Source organism: Oryctolagus cuniculus, chromosome 5, assembly GCF_964237555.1.
Source record: "Oryctolagus cuniculus chromosome 5, mOryCun1.1, whole genome shotgun sequence".
Taxonomy (NCBI): domain Eukaryota; kingdom Metazoa; phylum Chordata; class Mammalia; order Lagomorpha; family Leporidae; genus Oryctolagus; species Oryctolagus cuniculus.
Window position 1 is genome coordinate 159626286 of NC_091436.1, and position 19194 is coordinate 159645479.

At 43.1% G+C, this 19194-nt stretch overlaps 1 protein-coding gene and 1 pseudogene across 1 annotated transcript in view; one reads left to right on the top strand and one right to left on the bottom strand.

Annotated features, from left to right (window-relative positions):
* Nucleotides 1–5043: 5043 nt before the first annotated feature.
* The window catches only part of SYCP2L (synaptonemal complex protein 2 like), a 139430-nt gene continuing 125279 nt past the window's right edge, over nt 5044–19194 (bottom strand). Inside the window, exons 31-32 of the mRNA XM_051855852.2 lie at nt 14127–14189; nt 5044–6712 (exon numbers count right to left, since the gene is read on the bottom strand). Coding sequence (XP_051711812.2) covers nt 14165–14189 — 25 coding nt within the window. The 3' untranslated portion in view covers nt 5044–6712; nt 14127–14164. The remainder of the gene's footprint in view (nt 6713–14126; nt 14190–19194) is intronic.
* On the top strand, nt 18621–18998 carry LOC127493210 (small ribosomal subunit protein uS8-like; annotated as a pseudogene).

Sequence of the window (19194 nt, forward strand, 5' to 3'; positions counted from 1 at the left end):
CTCAGTTACCTATAACAGCTCATAGAGGAGGGAGCTGTGCTCACAGCAAAGACTGAAAGTGTAGATGTCCCACTAAGCCACAGAGACACAGACCAAAGAGAAAAGCCACCAGACCCCCTCCAAAACAAACAAACAAAACAAAAAACACAAATATACAAACGCCGAAGAATAAAGGAAAATATTCAAGAAATAATAATGCACGGTGAGCCCCCAAGGGAACACTACAGAAGTTCAATATTAGAAGGTGAGGATGAAGAGGTTGAGGAAATGCCAGAGACAGAATTCAAAAAAATAACCATCGGATTACACAGAAGCACTCAGAAGCAAATTCATGAACTAAAGAAAACTATACATGATACAAATGAAAATTTCCCATGATTGAGATCTTAAGGAGAAATCAAAATGAAATACTAGCAATGAATAATTCAACAGGTCAAATAAAAAATGCAGTGGGAAGTCTTAACAGAGCTGGTGAGGCAGAAGAAAGATTATTCCAGCTAGATGACAAATCTCTGGAAATTTTACAGGCAGACCCAAAAGAAGATATTAGAAAACTAAAAATCACTGTTGGAGATCTACAGGATACTATCAAACAACCCAACATACAGGCCTTAGGAATCCCTGAAGGCATGAAAAGGGAAAAGATTCAAAGGCCTTCTCAGTGAAATAATAGAAGAAAACTTTCATAATTTGGAGAAAGGGACATCCAAGTACAGAAAGGACATAGAACTCCCAACAGACATGACCAGAAAAGGTCTTCACCACAACACATTGTAATCAAACTCTCCACAGTAAAGCATAAAGATAAGATTCTAAAATGTGCATGAGAGAAATGCCAGATTACTTTTAGAGGATCTCCAACTAGACTCACAGCAGACTTCATATTAGAAACCCTACAGGCTAGGAAAGAATGGCAAGATATATTCCAAGTTTAAGAGAAAAAATTAACCCAGAATACTGTACCCCAAAAAGCTCTCATTTGTGAATGAAAGTGAAATAAAGACCTTCCATAACAAACAGGAACTGAAAAAATCCATCACCATCTGTCCAGCCTTACAAAAGATGTTTAAGGATGTGCTATACACAGAAACACAAAACCATGGTCATCATCCAAAAGGTGAAGGCAGAAAATCTCCCAGTAAAAGTGCAAAGGAAATCCAAAGTAAACAATCAGAGTATTTATGGGAAAATGGCAGGGTGAAGTTGTTTCTTATCAATAGTCACCTTGAATGTAAACGGCCTCAACTTTCTAGTTATGAGAAACAGACTGGATGAAGGGATTTAAAAAAAAAAAAAAACACCTATTTGCTGCCTTCAAAAAAAAAAAAAAATCTCACCAGCAAAGATACACGCAGACTCAAAGTAAAAGGATGGAAAAATATATTCCATGCCAACAGAGACCAAAAAAGAGCGGTGCAGCCATCCTAATATAAGACAAAACAGACTTTAACACGAAACTGTTTAAAAAAAGAAGGGCACCATATATGAATGAAGGAATCAATTGAACAGGAAGATGTGACTACTATAAATGTGTATGCACCTAATTACAGGGCACCTGGCTATTTAAAATAAATGTTAATGTCTCTAAAGAGAGATATAGACATAACCAAAATAGTAACGGGGGACTTCAATACTCCACTTTCAGCAATGGATACATTAACCAGACAGAAAATCAACAAGGAAACAACAGTTAATCAACACTATTGACCAAATGGACCTAAAGATATCTACAGAAATTTTCATTCTACAGTTGTAGAACACATTCTTCTCAACAGTGCATAAAACTTTCTCTAGGACAGACCAAAGTAGGCCATAAGGCAAGTCTCGGCAAATTCAAAAAAATTGAATTCATACCATGCATCTTCTTGGACCACAATGGAATAAAGTTGGCAATCAACTTAAGAATCTCCAGAACATATGAAAACACATGGAGACTGAACAACATGTTCCTGAATGAACAGTGGGTCACTGAAGAAATCAAAAATTCCTGGAAATAAATTAAGATGGCAATACAACATATCAAAAACTTATGGGATATAGCAAAAGCAGTGTTAAGAGGAAAGTTTATGGCTATTAGTGCTTACATCAAGAAACTGGAAAGGCATCAAATAAACAAGCTATCCATGCATGTTAAGGACCTAGAAAAACAACAAACCAAACCCCAAACCAGGAGAAAATAATTAAAATTAGAGAAGAAATCAACAAAATCAAAACCAATAAAACAAACAAAAGATCAGCAAAATGAATAGCTGGTTTTTTGAAAAACAAAATTGACACATCATTGTCCCAAGTAATGAAAAAATAAAGAAGACTGAAATTAATAAAATTAGAGATGAAAAAGGAAATATAACTACAGACCCCACGGAAATAAAAATAATCAGAAATTACTGCAAAGAGCTGTATGCCAATAGAATGAGAAACCTAGAAGAAATGGATAGATTTCTGTACACAAACAACCTGCCTAAATGAGCCAGGAAAACATAGAAAACCTAAACAGACCAATAACCAAGGTGGAAATTGAATCAGTAATAAAGACCCTCCCAACAGAGAAAAGCCCAGCATGGGATGGCTTCACTGAATTCTACCAGACATTTAATGAAGAAACTAACTCCATTTCTTCTCAAGCTATTCTAGACAATTGGAAGGGACGGAATCCTCCCAAATTCTATGAAGCCAGCATCACCTTAATTCCTAAATTTGGAAAAAATATACAACAGAGAAAGAAAACTATAGAACAATTTCCCTGATGAACACAGACACAAAAATCCTCAACAAAATACTAGCCAATTGAATCCAACTTCACATCAGAAAATCATTCACCCTGACCAAGTGGGATTTATACCTGGTATGCAAGGATGGTTTTAACACTTATAAATCAGTGTGATATATTACATCAAAAAATTGAACAAAAACCATATAATTATCTCAATAGACAGAGAAAGCATTCGACAAAATGTAAAACCCTTTCACGATGAGAACTCTAAGCAAAATCAGAATACAAGGAACATTTCTCAACACCATCAAGACAAGTTATGACAAACCCACAGCCAGCAACATATTGAACAGAGAAAAGTTGGAAGCATTTCCAGTGAGATCCGGAACCAGACAAGGATACCCACTCTCACCATTGCTATTCAATATAATCCTGGAAATTTTAGCCAGAGCCATCAGGCAAGAAAAGAAAACAAAGTGATACAAGTTGGGAAGGAGGAAGTCAAATTATCCTTATTTGCAGATGACTTGATCAACACTTAAAAATCACAGCCTTTCTATACACAGACAATGCCACAGCTGACAAAGAGCTTTTATCAATCCCATTCACAATAGCTACCAAAAAAATCAAATATCTTGGAATAAATTTAACCAAGGATCTCAAAGATCTCTGTGATAAGAATGACAAAATATTAAAGTAGTAGTCAAAAAATGGAAAAAATCTTCCATGCTCATGCATTGAAAGAATCAATATCATCAGAATGTCCATACTATTGAAAGCAATTTATAGATTCAGTGCAATACCAATCAAAATACCAAAGACATTATTCTCAGATATAGAAAAAACAATGCTGAAATTTATATGGAGGCAGCAGAGATCTCAAATAGCTAGAGCAATCTTACACAACAAAACAAAGCCAGAGGCATCAAAATACCAGATATCAAGACATACTACAAGGTGGTTATAATCAAAACAGCCTGGTACTGATACAAAAACAGAAGGATAGACTGATGGAACAGAACAGAAATGCCAGAAATCAGTCCAAACATCTACAACCAACTTACTTTTGACAAAGGAGCTAAAACCAATCCCTGGAACAAGGACAGTCTCTTCAACAAATGGTGCTGGGGAAACTGGATCTCCACATGCAGACGCATGAAGCAAGACCCCTACCTTACACTTTACACAAAAATCCCCACGCAAGATGGACTAAAGACCTAAATCTGTGACACAGTATCATCAAATTATTAGATAACACTGGGGAAATCCCACAAGACATTGGGACAGGCATAGAGTTCTTGGAAAAGACCCCAACGGCACAATCAATCAAAGCCAAAATCGACAAGTGGGATTACATCAAATTGAGAATTTCTGCATTGCAAAAGAAACAATCAGCAAAGTGAAGAGGCAACTGACAGGACAAGAAGAAAATATCTGTAAACTATAAAACTCACAAAGGATTAACAGCCAGAATATATAAAGAGATCAAGAAACTCAACAACAAAACAAACAATCCAGTTAAGAAATGGACCAAGGCGGGCAGGCACTGTGGCACAGCAGGTTAAAGCCCTGACCTGAAGCGCCAGCATCCCATATGGGCTCCGATTCTAGTCCCGGCTGCTAAGTCTTCCAATCCAGCTCTCCACTATGGCCTGGGATAGCAGGAGAAGATGGCCCAAGTGCTTGGGCCCCTGCACCCAGGCGGGAGACCTGGAATAATCTCCTGGCTCCAGATCGGATCAGATCTGGCCATTGCAGCCATCTGGGGAGTGAACCAGTGGATGGATGTCCTCTGTCTCTACCTCTCTGTTTAAAAAAAAAAAAAAAAAAAGAAATGGGCCAAGGACTTAGACATTTTTCAAATGAGGACATCCAAATGGCCAATAGACACATGAAAAAACACTCAGGATCACTAATATCGGGAAAATGAAAATCAAAGCCACAGTGTTTTCATCTCACCCCTGTTATAATGGCTTTCATATAGAAATCAATAACAAATGCTGGTGTGGGGAAAAGGCACCCTTATCCACTGTCAGTGGGAATGTAAACTGGCACAGCCACTCTGGAAGACAGTATGGAGATACATCAGAAACCTGAACATAGTCCTACCATGACCCAGCCATCCCACTCCTGGGAATTTACCCAAGAGAAATGAAATCAGCATCTGGAAGAGCTATCTATACCTCCATGTTTATCACAGTTCAATTCACATCAGCTAAGACATGTAATTAACCCAAATGCCTGTCAACTGAAGACTGGATAGAGAAATTATGGGATATGTACACTATGGAATACTAAAAGGAGTGGAAAAAAAAAAAAAAAACACAAAATCCGGTCATGTACAATAAAGTGGATGAAACTAGAAAACATCATACTCAGTAAAATAAGCCACCCAAAGGGGCAAATACTGTGTGTTCTCCCTGACCTGTGATAGCTAATAGAACACCTAAAAGACAACCTGCAGAAGTGAAATTGACACTTTGAGAAGCAGTGACTTTGAAAGGCCCTTGCCTTAACCGAGGAATATTTAAATTTTTTTCCTTTATCTTTTTTCTTCGATACTAATCACTGAACTCCTTACTTAACAGAGTTAACCATATGTGTATGAAGTTAATTGAGGGGTCGGTGCTGTGGCATAGTGGGTAAAGCCACTGCCTGCAGTGTGGGCATCCCATATGGGTGCCGGTTCAAGTCCCGGCTGCTCCAGTTCTGATCCATATCTCTGCTATGGCCTGGGAAATCAGTATAAGATGGCTCAAGACTTAATAGTAAAAATTGTTCTCAAAGAATTACTTCATTTTAGTGTATTAAGTGGAGGATATTCTTATGTCTTATGTTTAAGTGCTTGCAAAAATGTATCATTCTTGGGTTCTTCTTTAAAAATAATTAAGTTTCTACAAAAAAGTGAAATGATTATTGAGATGCAATGGTTTTGAACAGCCATTGTCTGGACTGTTGAGAAACAGTTTTTGCTTTATGTCTTTTCTTTTTCTTCCTCATACAAAGTGTTGAACACAATCTTCTCTGTATAAAATTAAAGGAAAATAAATCTTAATAAAAAGACTTGGAACAGAAGAGAGAAGAGGAAGAGGGGTAGGAGTGTGAGTGGCAGGACAGGCATGGTGGCAAGAATTACTATGTCCCTAAAGTTTTATTTATGAAATGCATGCAAATAAAAAAATAAGTGCTTAAACTCTATAAATCTTGTCAAATGTAATAAAACAGCTCATTTTAAAATAACAGTAAAATGAGGTTGTGAACATTGGTTTTAGGTAAGCTACAAATTAATAAACTAAATCATATTACCAGGTTATATAATGACTAGGCTGTTCATCCTACAGTCTAACTCTGCTCATCCAATTAATAGTTACTCTGTAGATGGCCTTAACTTATGCAGTTTTCAGTTTTCTAAACATTCAAATGCTCAACTATATCTGCAAATTCATGCACTTAAACTTGGTGAGAGCATTTAGTAATTAAACACAAATACTTCTATTTCCTACAGATGGTCACTTTCTTAAAACACAGAAACTGAAATGTTTGCACATCATATCAACCCCCCTCATAACTTTATTTTCAAAACATACCACCATTGTCACCTGAACTATTTTCATAATTTTCACGTTTTCTCCTCCAAAAACATATACTAAAGCATATTGATACAGATGTTGAAGTTTCTACAAAATGTGAAGACATTTTTGAAATAAAAATCTTTTACTTTTAAGATAATAAAAAAAAAACTATCACTCCCAGTTGCTGGACATTCTGAACTTTCTAGTATCTGACCAAATTTTACTATAAAAAGTTAACTTTTTTGAACAAATTGATACTAAAACAACTGCGAACTATCAACACATTGTTTTCCAGTCCAACTTGGAAGTTCCCAGCGATCCTGTTGGGAGTAGAACAAAGTAAATGAATAGCATGCACTAAAGTGTGGTTTATGCAGCTTGAGCCAAAAGTGACTCCATCTTCCTCCTCTTCTTTCAGAGGTTCAGCCTGGTGGGAAAGGAAAGGGAAAGAACAGTAGTTAGTCAAGATGGAACTATCAGGGCCGGCGCTGTGGTGTAGCAGGTAAAAGCTGCTGCCCGCAGTGCTGGCATTTCATATGGGTACTGGTTTGAGTCCTAGCTGCTCCACTTCTGATCCAGATCTCCGCTATGGCTAAGGAAATCAGTAGACAATGGCCCAAGTCCTTGGGCCCCTGCACCTGTGAGAGACCCAGAGGAAGCTCCTGGCTCCTCCCTTGGATCGGCACAGCTCTGGCCATTGTGGCCAATAGGGGAGTGAACCAGCAGATGAAAGACCTCTCTCTGGCTCTACCTCTCTGTGTAACAGACTTTCAAATGAATAAATAAATCTTTAAAAAAAAATTTAAAGACTGAACTACCCACCCTTTGCTCCCTCGGGACTCGCTGAGCCCATACAAATAGCACCCCCTTTTGTCAGTTACATCACTTATTCAGATACTCAGTGAAGTTGCACCTTGTATGGCTGCTGAGAGCCAAGGTCAGAGCCCTCAGTGAGACTTGCCTGACGTCAAAGGTATCCCCAAGTCTTGCCTTTTTTAAAGATTATTTGAGAGGCCGAGTTACAGACACAGAGAGGGAGAGACAGAAAGAAAGGTCTTTCATCAGCTGGTTCATTCCCCAAATGGCTGCAACAGCCGGAGCTGGCCCATCCAAAGTCAGGAGCCAGAATCTTCTTCCAGGTCTCTCATGTGGGTGCAGTTGGGCCATACTCTTCTTCCACCCCAGGCCGTGGCAGAGAGCTGGATCAGAAGAGGGGCAGCCTAGACACAAAGCAGTGCCCATATAGGATGCTCGCACCACAGGCGGAGGCTTAGCCTACTACACCACAGTGCCAGCCCCTCCCCAAGTCTTTCCACCATGTGCTGCATTTCTCAATATGTGCACATGTGTACACATCACCTCTCAACAGCCTAACATGGCAGGTGGATTTTTTGTCCAGTGTTACAAGAGAGGCAGCTCTTTCTTGGTTGGGCCTGGTTTAGGAGCCATTCTGTGAAAGAACTACATGCTACTAATACCCAAATCAGAGGTCAGTTCCACTAGATGCTCATCAATAAGGACAGAGAAGCTGATCTCAATCAAGGGAACAAATTCCCACTCACCCCCACCCCCAAATCCCGGGCACACACCCACTGAGAAAACAGATTGACCTTTGGAATTTGTGGAATTTAAGTCACTTCTCTGTGAGCTGGCTCTGAAAATGAGAAAGGTCTTTTCCCAAATTATGTGAGGAAACTAACACTTTTTAAAAAATGAAGAGACACCCTTTTGTTTGGCCAATGCCAAAGCCCAAGAACCTTGTCCTGGGCCATCTTGTCCCTAAACAGAGTCCCCAAGTCAGCACATCGGGTCCCCAGTCCCAGCACTCAGCCATGACACAGCCTCAGACATCCATCTACCCACTTGACAACTCAATTCAGAGCCGAAATCACACAAGGAACATACAAAGAGACTTAAAGTGCACATAAAATGGAATTAGAAGGCAAATTTGTTTTGGTGCAGAAAATTTCAGAAATGCAAGTCTAGGTTTTTCAAAACATACATTTCCATGACATTTTTCAAGATCGATCATGTATTCCAAATACAACTTTTCATACCTAGTCTCATTCTTTCCTACCAATCAAACCAGACCTTTCCCAATTTCCCCACTTCCATACATGGCAGCAGTGCCCATGCAATTGTTCACATCCCAAGTCTAGATATCCTTGATCCTGCCTTCTTCCCACCAGTCAGGTCCAGTCTGTCAGCCATTCTTCCAGCTCCTTCTTAACCATCCATATCATCCCATCCACCCCCCAACACACACGACCTTGAAAATGTCTCCTTGACTATGACCCTTTGCACAGCAACTGCAATAAAATCCAAACTCTTTGCCATGACCTGTTAGCCCTGTGTCGGTTTCCCCACCACACACAGACCCTCAACCTCATCTCATGCTACTCTGCCCTCACTGAATTCCTAGAACATGTCAAGTGCTTATGGCCTCAGAACACCTGTCCTGGCCACTCCCTCTGAAATGCTCTTCCCCTGCTCTCCTCACCACAGGCTCCCTAGGGCTTTTTGGGTTTTAACTCAAGTGTTAGGAATGAGCTTAGATTTTATTTGGGGTGGCGCTGTGGCTAAATAGGTAAAGCTGCCACCTGAAGTGCCAGCATCCTATACAGGCGCTGGTTCAAGTCCCAATTGCTCCACTTCCAAACCAGCTCTCCACTATGGCCTAGAAAAGCAGAAGATGGCCCAAGACCTTGAGTCCCTGGCATCCATGTAGGATAACTGGAAGAAGCTCCTGGCCCCTGGCTTTGGATCAGCCCAGCTCTGGCTGTTGCAGCCATTTGGGGAGTGAACCAGCAGATGGAAGACCTCTTTCTCTGTGTGCCTCTCCTCTCTGTAACTCTGCCTTTCAAATAAATAAAAAATATTTTATTTGACCTTTCCTCTTTCCACACTTTTTTTTTTGGACAGAGAGAGAGAGAGAGAGAGAGTGTGTGTGTGTGTGTGTGTGTGTGAGTGAGTGAGTGTGTGTGTCTTCCTTCCGTTGGTTCACCCTCCAAATGGCCGCTACGGCCAGTGTGCTACGCCGATCCGAAGCCAGGAGCTTCCTCCTGGTCTCCCATGCAGGTGCAGGGCCCAAGCACTTGGGCCATCCTCTGCTGCCTTCCCTGGCCACAGCAGAGAGCTGGACTGGAAGAGGGGCAACTGGGACAGAATCCGGCGCCCCAACCGGGACTAGAACCTTGGGGTGCCGGCACCGCAGGCAGAGGATTAGCCTAGTGAGCCGCGGCGCTGGCCAACACACTGAGTTTTTCTCTCCCCCCAGTTTATTCCTCCTTGGCACTTGCCACTGTTACATGTCTGCTTGTTTAGTCTCTGTCCCACTACAGTGCACACTCTGAGGTCAGGGACCTTGCAGGAGTTAGTCTATCCCAAGATCTAACAGTACCGTCTACCTACTGTGTCCGCAGGTTCTACATCCTCAGGTTCAACCAACTGCAGATGCAAACTATTTGAAGCAAAACTGCATCTGTACTGAACATGCACAGACCTTTTTCCTTGTCGTTATTCCCTGAAGAATACAGTAGAACTATTTACATAGCATTTACATTGTCTTAGGTACTATAAGTAACCTAGAGATGATTTACAGTAGATAGGGGGATGTCTAAGTTCTCTGAAACTATGCCATTTTACATAAGGGACTTGAGTATCCTTGGATTTTGGTATCCATGAAAGATCTGGAACCAATTCCCTTTGGATACCAAGAGATGAATGTAAAGGCTGGCACCGTGGTGCAGCAGGTTAAGATACCATTTGCAAAGCCAGCATCGCACATTGGAGCTCTGGTTCAAGTCTCAGCTGCTTCTCTTCTGATCCAGCTTCCAGCTAATGGACCTGGGAAGGCAGTGGATGATGGCCCACGTACTTGGGAGTTCCTGACTCTTGGTTTCAACCTGTTCCAAACATGGCCAATGTGGCCATCTGGGGAGTGAACAAGCAGATTGATGTCCTCTGTGGCTGTCATTCTGCCTTTCAAATAAATCTTAAAATAAGTCTTTTAGAGAAAGAGAGATTGGGAGGGAAGGAGGGAGGGAGCGACTGAATGTGCTGATACCTAACAGACTCTTACTGCTTATGGAGTGAATGAGCACACACATTCACACATTTCACACACATGGGACTGTGTCATACAGGGTGCTTTACAATAGGTTTCAGTTTTCACTCACTGTTTATCCCTTCTAATGGGTACATGGCATGTCATATGGCTGTATCAATCTAATCCACCAAACACTAGCTGGACATGGACGTGCTTTCCCACATCATCCATCTCTCCCTCTTATTGTCAAGTGTGTAATAGATATCATCATCTGCATCTCGGCACATGTTCAATCACATCTTTAAGATACTTTCCTAGTTATCACAGGGTCAAAATCATAAAGCACAACTTTGGACCCTGAAGCAGATCTTTTAAAAAAAATTATCCACTACCTTTACTCCCAAATGAAACATTTTTTGAAAAAAACATTGAGGCACTCTTCAAGGTAAATATATTTTATGTGAATTTTATTCACATAAAAATATATTTGGACATGGCCTACTTAGGAAATCTAGTTTAAAACTATGAGTTGAATTGAATTGGTATCTGTAAAAATTAATATAAACAATATTAAATGTCATGGGATCGAAGAAACTAACAGAATTCACTGGGGTGGAAGGACTGCATCCAACAACAGACTAGCTGGTGGTTGTCCTACACAGTCCTCAGTTACTCTGATAGCCCCCAGTGGCCTCCTGTGACACAACTCACGGTGTGGGAGCCCCGTGAGCTACTCTGTACCTCCCCTCTATCCCACTCCACAACCTCTGTCCACCCTCCCGAGGTCTCCACACCCTTACAGCACAATCCATCACCAGCAAAACAGTATCCTTAGCCTCTTCTATTAGGAAATATCTCCTTGCCTTCACCTTTTAACTAAAGCAGAGCTGACTTATGCAAGTACCAGCCCCTCTGGCATCTCAAAACCTTTGCTTCTGCTACCCCTTTTCTCCCTGGGCAGGAGGAGGAGCAGCATTCTCCTTGGTTGCCACTGCTGCAGACTGGTTCCTGCTCTCTCATAAGCACCTCCCTAGTGGTGTTTATGCCACCTCTCTGCACTCTGCTGTCAACCCCAGGCCCCTTGGTTCCCTGAGCCCTAGTTCCTACTGGTCTACATACATGACGACAGCCGCACACATGTCCATCTCCATGCACGGACTTCTCAGTTCTCCAGCTCCTCATCTCCATGAGTATCTCCTCTAATCACATGACAGGTATGTGCTCCCAGACCTTCTAGCAAATCCTAGGCTAACAGCCTCAGCCCTTTGTGCCTAGATTCCCTCAACAAAACTTCTCTGGTAGATAAGGCCTACTCAGCACCTTTTTCTAAACATTTATCAACTGATTTGAAAGGCAAGCAACAGAGAAGGAAAAACTGAGACAGAGATCTTCCATCTACTGGTCCACTCCCCAAATGCCTAAAACAGCCAGGACTGGGCCAGGTTGAAGCCAGGAGCCTGGAACTCCAACCTGGTCCCCTAGGACTGGCAGGGGCCCAAGCACATGGCCCAGCCTCTGCTGATTTCCCAGGTGCATTAGCAGAAGCTGGATCAGAAGCAGAGTACCTGGGACTCTGATATGGGTTTCAGGCATTGCAAGTGGCAGCTTAACCCACCGCACCCCAACGCCAGCCCCTACTTGGTACCTTCTACATGCTTGCACTTGGGCAGAACTCTGCTGTAGAAAACTCATGCAGCAAAGCTGATCAAGTTCACTTAAATTTAACACTGCAAGCCTCAAAGAATCACTAAGAATGGTCAGAAATTACTTAATTCAGCATGATGCTTAAATAGGAGGCAGAGAAATTCGTATTAACGATTTTAATTGTTCCCTCCACTAAGAGCAGTGATGCCAGCAGACATATTCAGATTCCCAATATCTTTTCCATCTCTAATTTTCCAAGTGTTTTTATTGTTAGTTTTCATCCAAATGAATGGATTTTTAGCAAAAGTATTATTTTCTGATTTTTACAGGAATATTTATGAGGGTACTTCAGAAAGTTCATGGAAAAATGGGACTCAAAGTTTATTTTTGTGCAAAATTGTTTGAAATCTGCACAAGGGGTGGCTATTTGGCACCGTGGCTCAAATCACCACTTGGGATGCCAGCATCTCTTATCAGAGTGCCTGGTTCAAGTCTTGGCTACTTCACTTCCAATCCTAATTCAATTAGGATCCTACTTTAATTCTGATCCTACTCCAATACCGATGCTAATGTGCATCCTTCCACCCACACGGGAGAGCTGGGTGGAGTTCCAGGCTGCTGTCTTCAAGTCTGGCTGGATCCCCGCTGTTGAGGGCCTCTGGGACGTGAACCAGCACATCCAAGATCTCACTGTCTCTCTTTTCCCTCTTTCAAGTAAAATGAAACATTTTAAAACAGTAATCCATGCAGTTTTTCATAATATGCATTGGCCATCAACTTTTAATGCTCTTCACATGCATAGATTCCAAAATCTGTACCAAAATAAACTTATCTTTTAATCCCATTTGCCATGAAGCTATTTTAAGTCCTCCTATACCTGATTATTCTGTTGATGGATTAAAATTAATTTGTGAATCTGATCTATAATTTTTTCTCATGATTATCCTTGTCCCAGAAGAATTCTGTGAAGAAAAGTGGGCCATATATCATGTTCGTAGGTTGTTATTTAGTGACAACTTGCTTTATCTCCTCTAGAACATTTGTTTCTCAAGGTTTCTCCTCCATTGTTTATTTTGCTACATTATATTTTCCTGGAAAATTGTGCATTTATCCCAGGCTCTTATCAAAATTTGCATGCCCACAGACACCCAGAAGTTAAAATGTTCACAGGTTAACTCCAGTTCCCAGTAGTTCTACCCATTCCTCTCACCCTGAATCCTTATTATCTCTAATTGGCGACAGCAGCCAACTGCTGAAGAGAAACCTAGGAGACTTCCTCAACTCCCCCCTTTCTTTACCTATTGCATCCATCTATAGGCAATTTGTTAATTCCACCGTTAAGATAAGTCTGAAATCCTCCATTTGTCGTCATCTCCACTGCCACTCTCCTGCGAGGGCCACCAGTTTCATCTCCAAAAGCCATCCAACTGGGCTCTCCTATTCCTAACTCCCCCAGCTAATTCTCAACATAGCAGCTGGAAGGATTTCCTTAAGATACTAATCACATTTCTGTTTTGTGCATGTTACCCTCACCCCTGATGCCTTTGCTCAAAACCTATCTGTATTTTCCCTTATTGTAAAAAACCAAAGTCTTCAAAAGAGAATTAAGAATTCACAAGGACTCTACAATGCTCCCAACTTCGTTTTGAATAACTGTCCCCCGACATTCACTGTGATTGAAGAGCTCTGTTCCTCAAGGACACCAAGTTCTCCCCTTCCCAACCCTATTGCTGTAAGCTGTTCACAAGCCTGGTTGCTTCCTCTCCTTGAGATGTCACTTCCTCAGAGCGCCCTCTGAGGATCACCTGCTCTCTGCCAAAGCATCGTGTTAAGACCCCTCGAAGCACCTAGGAAACCCGCAGTTATTCTGTTTACTTATAATTTATTTTTAATGGGGACAGGTTACATAGGGGTGTTATTCACTGTCTTTCCAGGTTTTGCGTGGTGCTTGATGCAAAGCAAGCACTCAACTGTCAATATTTACTGAATGAATAATCCAGATTCCAAAAGACAATTCCTAGGATGGAGGAGAGTGTAAGGGGAGGGAGCTCAACAATACAGGACACCAGAGTAGCTTTTAAAAAGTGCACACTCCTTCCCACCCCCAATTCACATGGACTGCACAACGCAAGCAAAGCTTTGTGCCTACCTGAGGGATGCAGTAATCCCACTGGGCTTCAGTTTTTCTTATAAAGGCTGCATGGGGTTAAGCCTGGAAAAAATGAGGCCATTTCTTATTACTGCATTCACATCAGACAATTTGAACAAGGACATACATCCGTGTGTGTGTGTGTGTGTGTGTGTGTGTGTGTGTGTTACGCTGTAACAGTGATCCTACACATCATTACATGACTTGATAATAGACAAGGAGGGTCAGTAGCATCTCAGGACACCACCTAAGAGACTGGTGTTTTCACTTCATTCTACTTTGTGCATTGCCTCTGTCACAACATAGTAGGGGCATTTCAGCACCATCCCTCTGTGCAAATCCTTAACTTCTGGGTTGAAATGATCTGGTCTAAGAGACAGTCTTCTCATTTCCCTAGCAAAATACCCAAAGTCATCAGTGACATAAAAAATGACAAAAAGGCACACACTGGATACCTGCATGATCTGAACCAGCTAATTAACCTTTCCTAGGGCCAGCAAGCCTTCAGAGAGCTAAGATCACCACCAGGTCTCATACTCAAGCCAAGGCCAGTTTTCTCAAGTGTTTGGAACAGAGGAGAGCAGCACAAAGCCCTGAAGGATGTTTATTTAGAAAAGATGGTTATGGAACCTGTGCTGTGGCTCAGCAGATTAAGCCACTGCGTGCAAAGCTGACATCCCATATGAGCCCTTAGGAGCGCTGGTTCGTGTCCCACCTGTTTTACTTCAGATCGATCTTCCTACTGATGTGCTTGGGAAAGCTAGGAAAGATGGCTTGGGCTCCTACCACCCATATGGGAGACCCAGATGGAGCTTCTGGCTCCTGGCTTCAGCCTGGCTCAGCCCTGGCCATCTGTAGCCATTTGGGGAGTGAATTAGCAAATGGCAGATAGGTTATCTCTTTCTCTCTGCATATAAAGTAAAACAAATTTTTAACAGAGAGAGAGAGAGGTTCTCTGAGAAATTCTAAATCCCCACAGGGGCCTGTTACCAAAGGGAGATGACTGCAAATAGTAAAGCATACTGTACAGTGCTAGTGGAAGAGACAGTTGCCTTAAATTTGCACTTAAGTGTAAAAAAAATAAATTCTCCAGGTTTCCCAGACTAGGAGCAATACTCATCTTTAATGTTTAACACAGGATTGCCTTATACCAGCATTTCTCAAAGATCCTTAGTGCAGACCTCCTAAGGAACTAGGGGTCTGGCGAGGTCAACCTTGGTAACGGCAGTAACAACACCAAGATTTACTTGAACTCACCAATGTACAGTGGCATTCCCTAGAATTCTGCATGACCCACAACAGATTAAAATCAGAAGCAGATAGGAGAATCCAGATGGGAGAATCCAGCTGCCTCACAGTCAGCCAGACCTTGAAGAGATTTGCAGGAATGGACATTTGGCCTAGTGATTAAAATGCCTAAGTCCTACATCAGAGTGCTCGAGTCTGGCTCCCAGTTCCAGATTCCTGCTTGCCAACGTGCACCCCAGGAGGCAGTGGTGACAGCCAAACTGGTCAGGCTCCAGCCTCGCCTCAAGGAGGACTGCATTTAGTTCCCATTACCTTTCCCCCTGGCCATTCGGGGCATTTGGGGAAAGAACCTGTAAGATAGGAACTCTTCCTCTCTGCCGCTTAATTTTTTACAAAAGATTTGCAGGGCTGGGATTGTGGCACAGCTGGTGAAGCTGCTGCCTGTAACACTGGCATCCCAGATGAACATCAGTTCAAGTCCTGGTAGCTCCACTTCTGATCCAGCTCCCTGCTAATGCTCCTGGGAAAGCAGTGGAAGATGGCCCAAGTGCTTGGGAGCTCCCGGCATCACTCTGGCCCCACCCCAGTTGTTGTGGTCATTTGGGGACAAATAGAAGATCTATTTCTCTGACTCTCCCATTCTCTGTGTAACTCTACTTTTAAAATAAATCAAGCTGGAAAAAAATATTTCTAGGGGCTAGTGCTGCAGCACAGTGGGTTAAAACTCTGGCTTGTAGCACCAGGACCCTATATGGGCACTGATTAGAGTCCCAGCTGCTCTACTTCTGATCCAACTCCCTGCTAATGTGCCTGGGAAGGCAGTGTAGGATGGCCCAAGACCTTGGGCCCCCACACCCAGAAGAGGCTCCTGGCTCCTGATCAGCTCAGCCCCAGCTGTGTGGCCATCTGGGGAGTGGATCAATGGATGGAAGACATCTCTATCTCTCCCTCTCCATAACTCTCTCAAATAAATCTTAAAATTTGGGGGTCAGTGCTGTAGCATAGCAGGTAAAGCCACTGCCTGCAGTGCCGGCATCCCATATGGGTGCTCGTTCGAGTCCCGGCTGCTCCACTTCCAATCCAGCTCTCTGCTATGGCCTGGGAAAGTAGTGGAAGATGTTCCAAGTCCTTGGGCTCTTGCACCATTTGGGAGACCCGGAAGAAGCTCCTGGTTTTGGATTGGCGCAGCTACAGCCATTTTGGCCATCTGGGGAGTGAACCAACGGGTGGAAGACCTCTCTCTCTGCCTCTGCCTCTCTGTAACTCTTTCAAATAGATAAATCATTTTTAAAAATTTGCAAAAAACATAGCAATACTACCTTTTTAAAATATTTTGTTTATTTGAGAGGTAGTCATGGACAGTGAGAGGGAGAAACTGAGAGCAAAGTCTTCCATCCACTGGTTCACTCCCCTAATGGCTGCAATGGCCAGAGATGAGCTAATCCGAAGCCAGGAGCTTCTTCCAGGTCTCTCACTCAGGTGCAGGGGCCCAAGCACTTGGACCATCTTCCACTGTTTTCCCAGGCCATAACAGAGAGCTGTATCAGAAGAGGAGCAGCTGGAACTAGAACCAACGCCCATATGGGATGCTGGTGCCACAGGCAGAGGATTAACCTACTGCGGCACAGCACCGGCCCTGCAATACTACTCTTATATTTCTTATTTTGAAAATTCTAGTTAATTTTCACAAAAATTCATTATCTGTTATATTTTACTGTTATTTTAAAATAAATTTATCATTAAAATAATCTCCACATTTAATATGGAAGATAGTCATGCAAGCAAAAAAGCTCTTTGGGAATCCTCAATGAATGTCCAGTGTGTGATGAAGCTTGAAGTCCAAGAAATTTGAGAATAACAACCAACCACAGGCGTCCAGGGGAGATGAAAAGGGTATCACCCAGCCGGCGCCGCGGCTCACTAGGCTAATCCTCCGCCTTGCGGCGCCGGCACACCGGGTTCTAGTCCCGGTCGGGGCACCAGATTCTGTCCCAGTTGCCCCTCTTCCAGGCCAGCTCTCTGCTGTGGCCTGGGAGTGCAGTGGAGGATGGCCCAAGTGCTTAGGCCCTGCACCCCATGGGAGACCAGGAGTAGTACCTGGCTCCTGCCATCGGATCAGCGTGGTGCACCGGCCGCAGCACGCCGGCCGCGGCGGCCATTAGAGAGAGGGTGAACCAACGGCAAAAGGAAGACCTTTCTCTCTGTCCCTCTCTCTCACTGTCCACTCTGCCTGTCAAAAAAAAAAAAAAAAAAGGGGGTGTCACCTAGCATGGTGCATGAAGTCTCATGGAAGGAGGCGAGCATGTGAAAGGATGCTGGAAACTGGCCTTACTGCCGTCATTGCTAATCACATGAACTTCAGTAAGTAGAAGGATGGGTAACTCGAGTCTTCACGTTTGTTTTCTGCTTGCAAATGATCAGAAATGTCATCCCTCAAACCATTTGTCGTGGATTCCTGTTCTAGCAGCTGATTCTCCCCTGGTAAAACTTTAGCCGTGTGACTGGCGTCATGGAGCAACGGGTAAACCGCTGCCTGTGAAGCTGGCATCCCAAATCACAGGGCCAGTCTGGGTCCTGGCTCCTCTGCTTCTGATCTGGCTCCCCACTGATGCACCTGGGAAAGTGGTGGAGGATTGCCCAAGTCCTTGGTTCCCTACCATGCATGAGACCCCTGGATGGAGTTTAGTGGCTTCGGCCCAACACTGCCCATTACAGAAAGATTTTTCAACTCTCTCTCCCTCTGTCACTTTGATTTTCAAATAAATAGATTTAAAAAAAAATGTTTCAGCCATTACGAATTTACTGTAGATGTTTCTTCTGATTACTTAAGGGGGAAGAGAACCTGAGGAGTCTGCCCAGGGCACGGGGAGAGGAATTCAAGCCCCACTCTCCACTCCCACAGTCCAAGGCTCCAGAACAGGGGCAACATTCCAGCTGGACAGGATCAGCTGTTTCCGAATGTGCACCAGTTACCGTGAGAAGAACGTGTGGCAAGAGAAGCCCTTGTTTAAAGAAAAACGTGCATGTGTGCACCTGCTATGCATACAAACGGACGTCATATGTATATACAGAGCCTGTCAAGAACAGAATTCCGTCTGTAACTGAACATCAACTATTTTCTCAGAAACCTAAATGCTTTGCTGAAAACCTAATCATTATAAAACATAGCTTTAACAGAAGACAGTCTGGCTCGCGCACACAGAAACTCGCATGGCCCCGTTTCCTCCACCTTCTGGTACCACCATGATGGTGCCCACGAATGCCCTGGCTGACATTCTCAACAGCAGCAACTGCTGGAAAGAGAGGCAAACGCCAGGTCCTTATTAGGCCATGCTCCGCAGTCGTCATCAGGTTTCCAACTGTACCCATGAAGCATGGTCACACTAGTGGCACGGAAAGCATGGATGATCACAGAGCCAGGAGCTGTGAACCTCACGGGCAGGTTAAACACGTGTGGAGTGATCGGGCCCAGATTTGACGTGCAGCTGAAAGATCTAGAAAAATAATCTGCTCCCATCCCACCGGTTTGGTTTCATTGTACTGACACCCTCAGCTGGCATCACAGACCATGAAGAAGCAAAACAAAACCACATGAGAGGGAAAATCCTGGGATTCTCTTTATAGGGATGTTATATGTGCATACAAATAAATCTCGACGGACCGAAAAAGAAACGTGTGCGATCCTGTGATGCTTTTCAAAATGTATGTTTCTCAGCCACTATCATTAGCCCCACTCTACCGCCTTGGAAGCAGCAGGCTGTGTGAGTTTTAGCAACACCAACCGCCCAGACTCAAGCTAAAGCATCCCCTCACGCGTCAA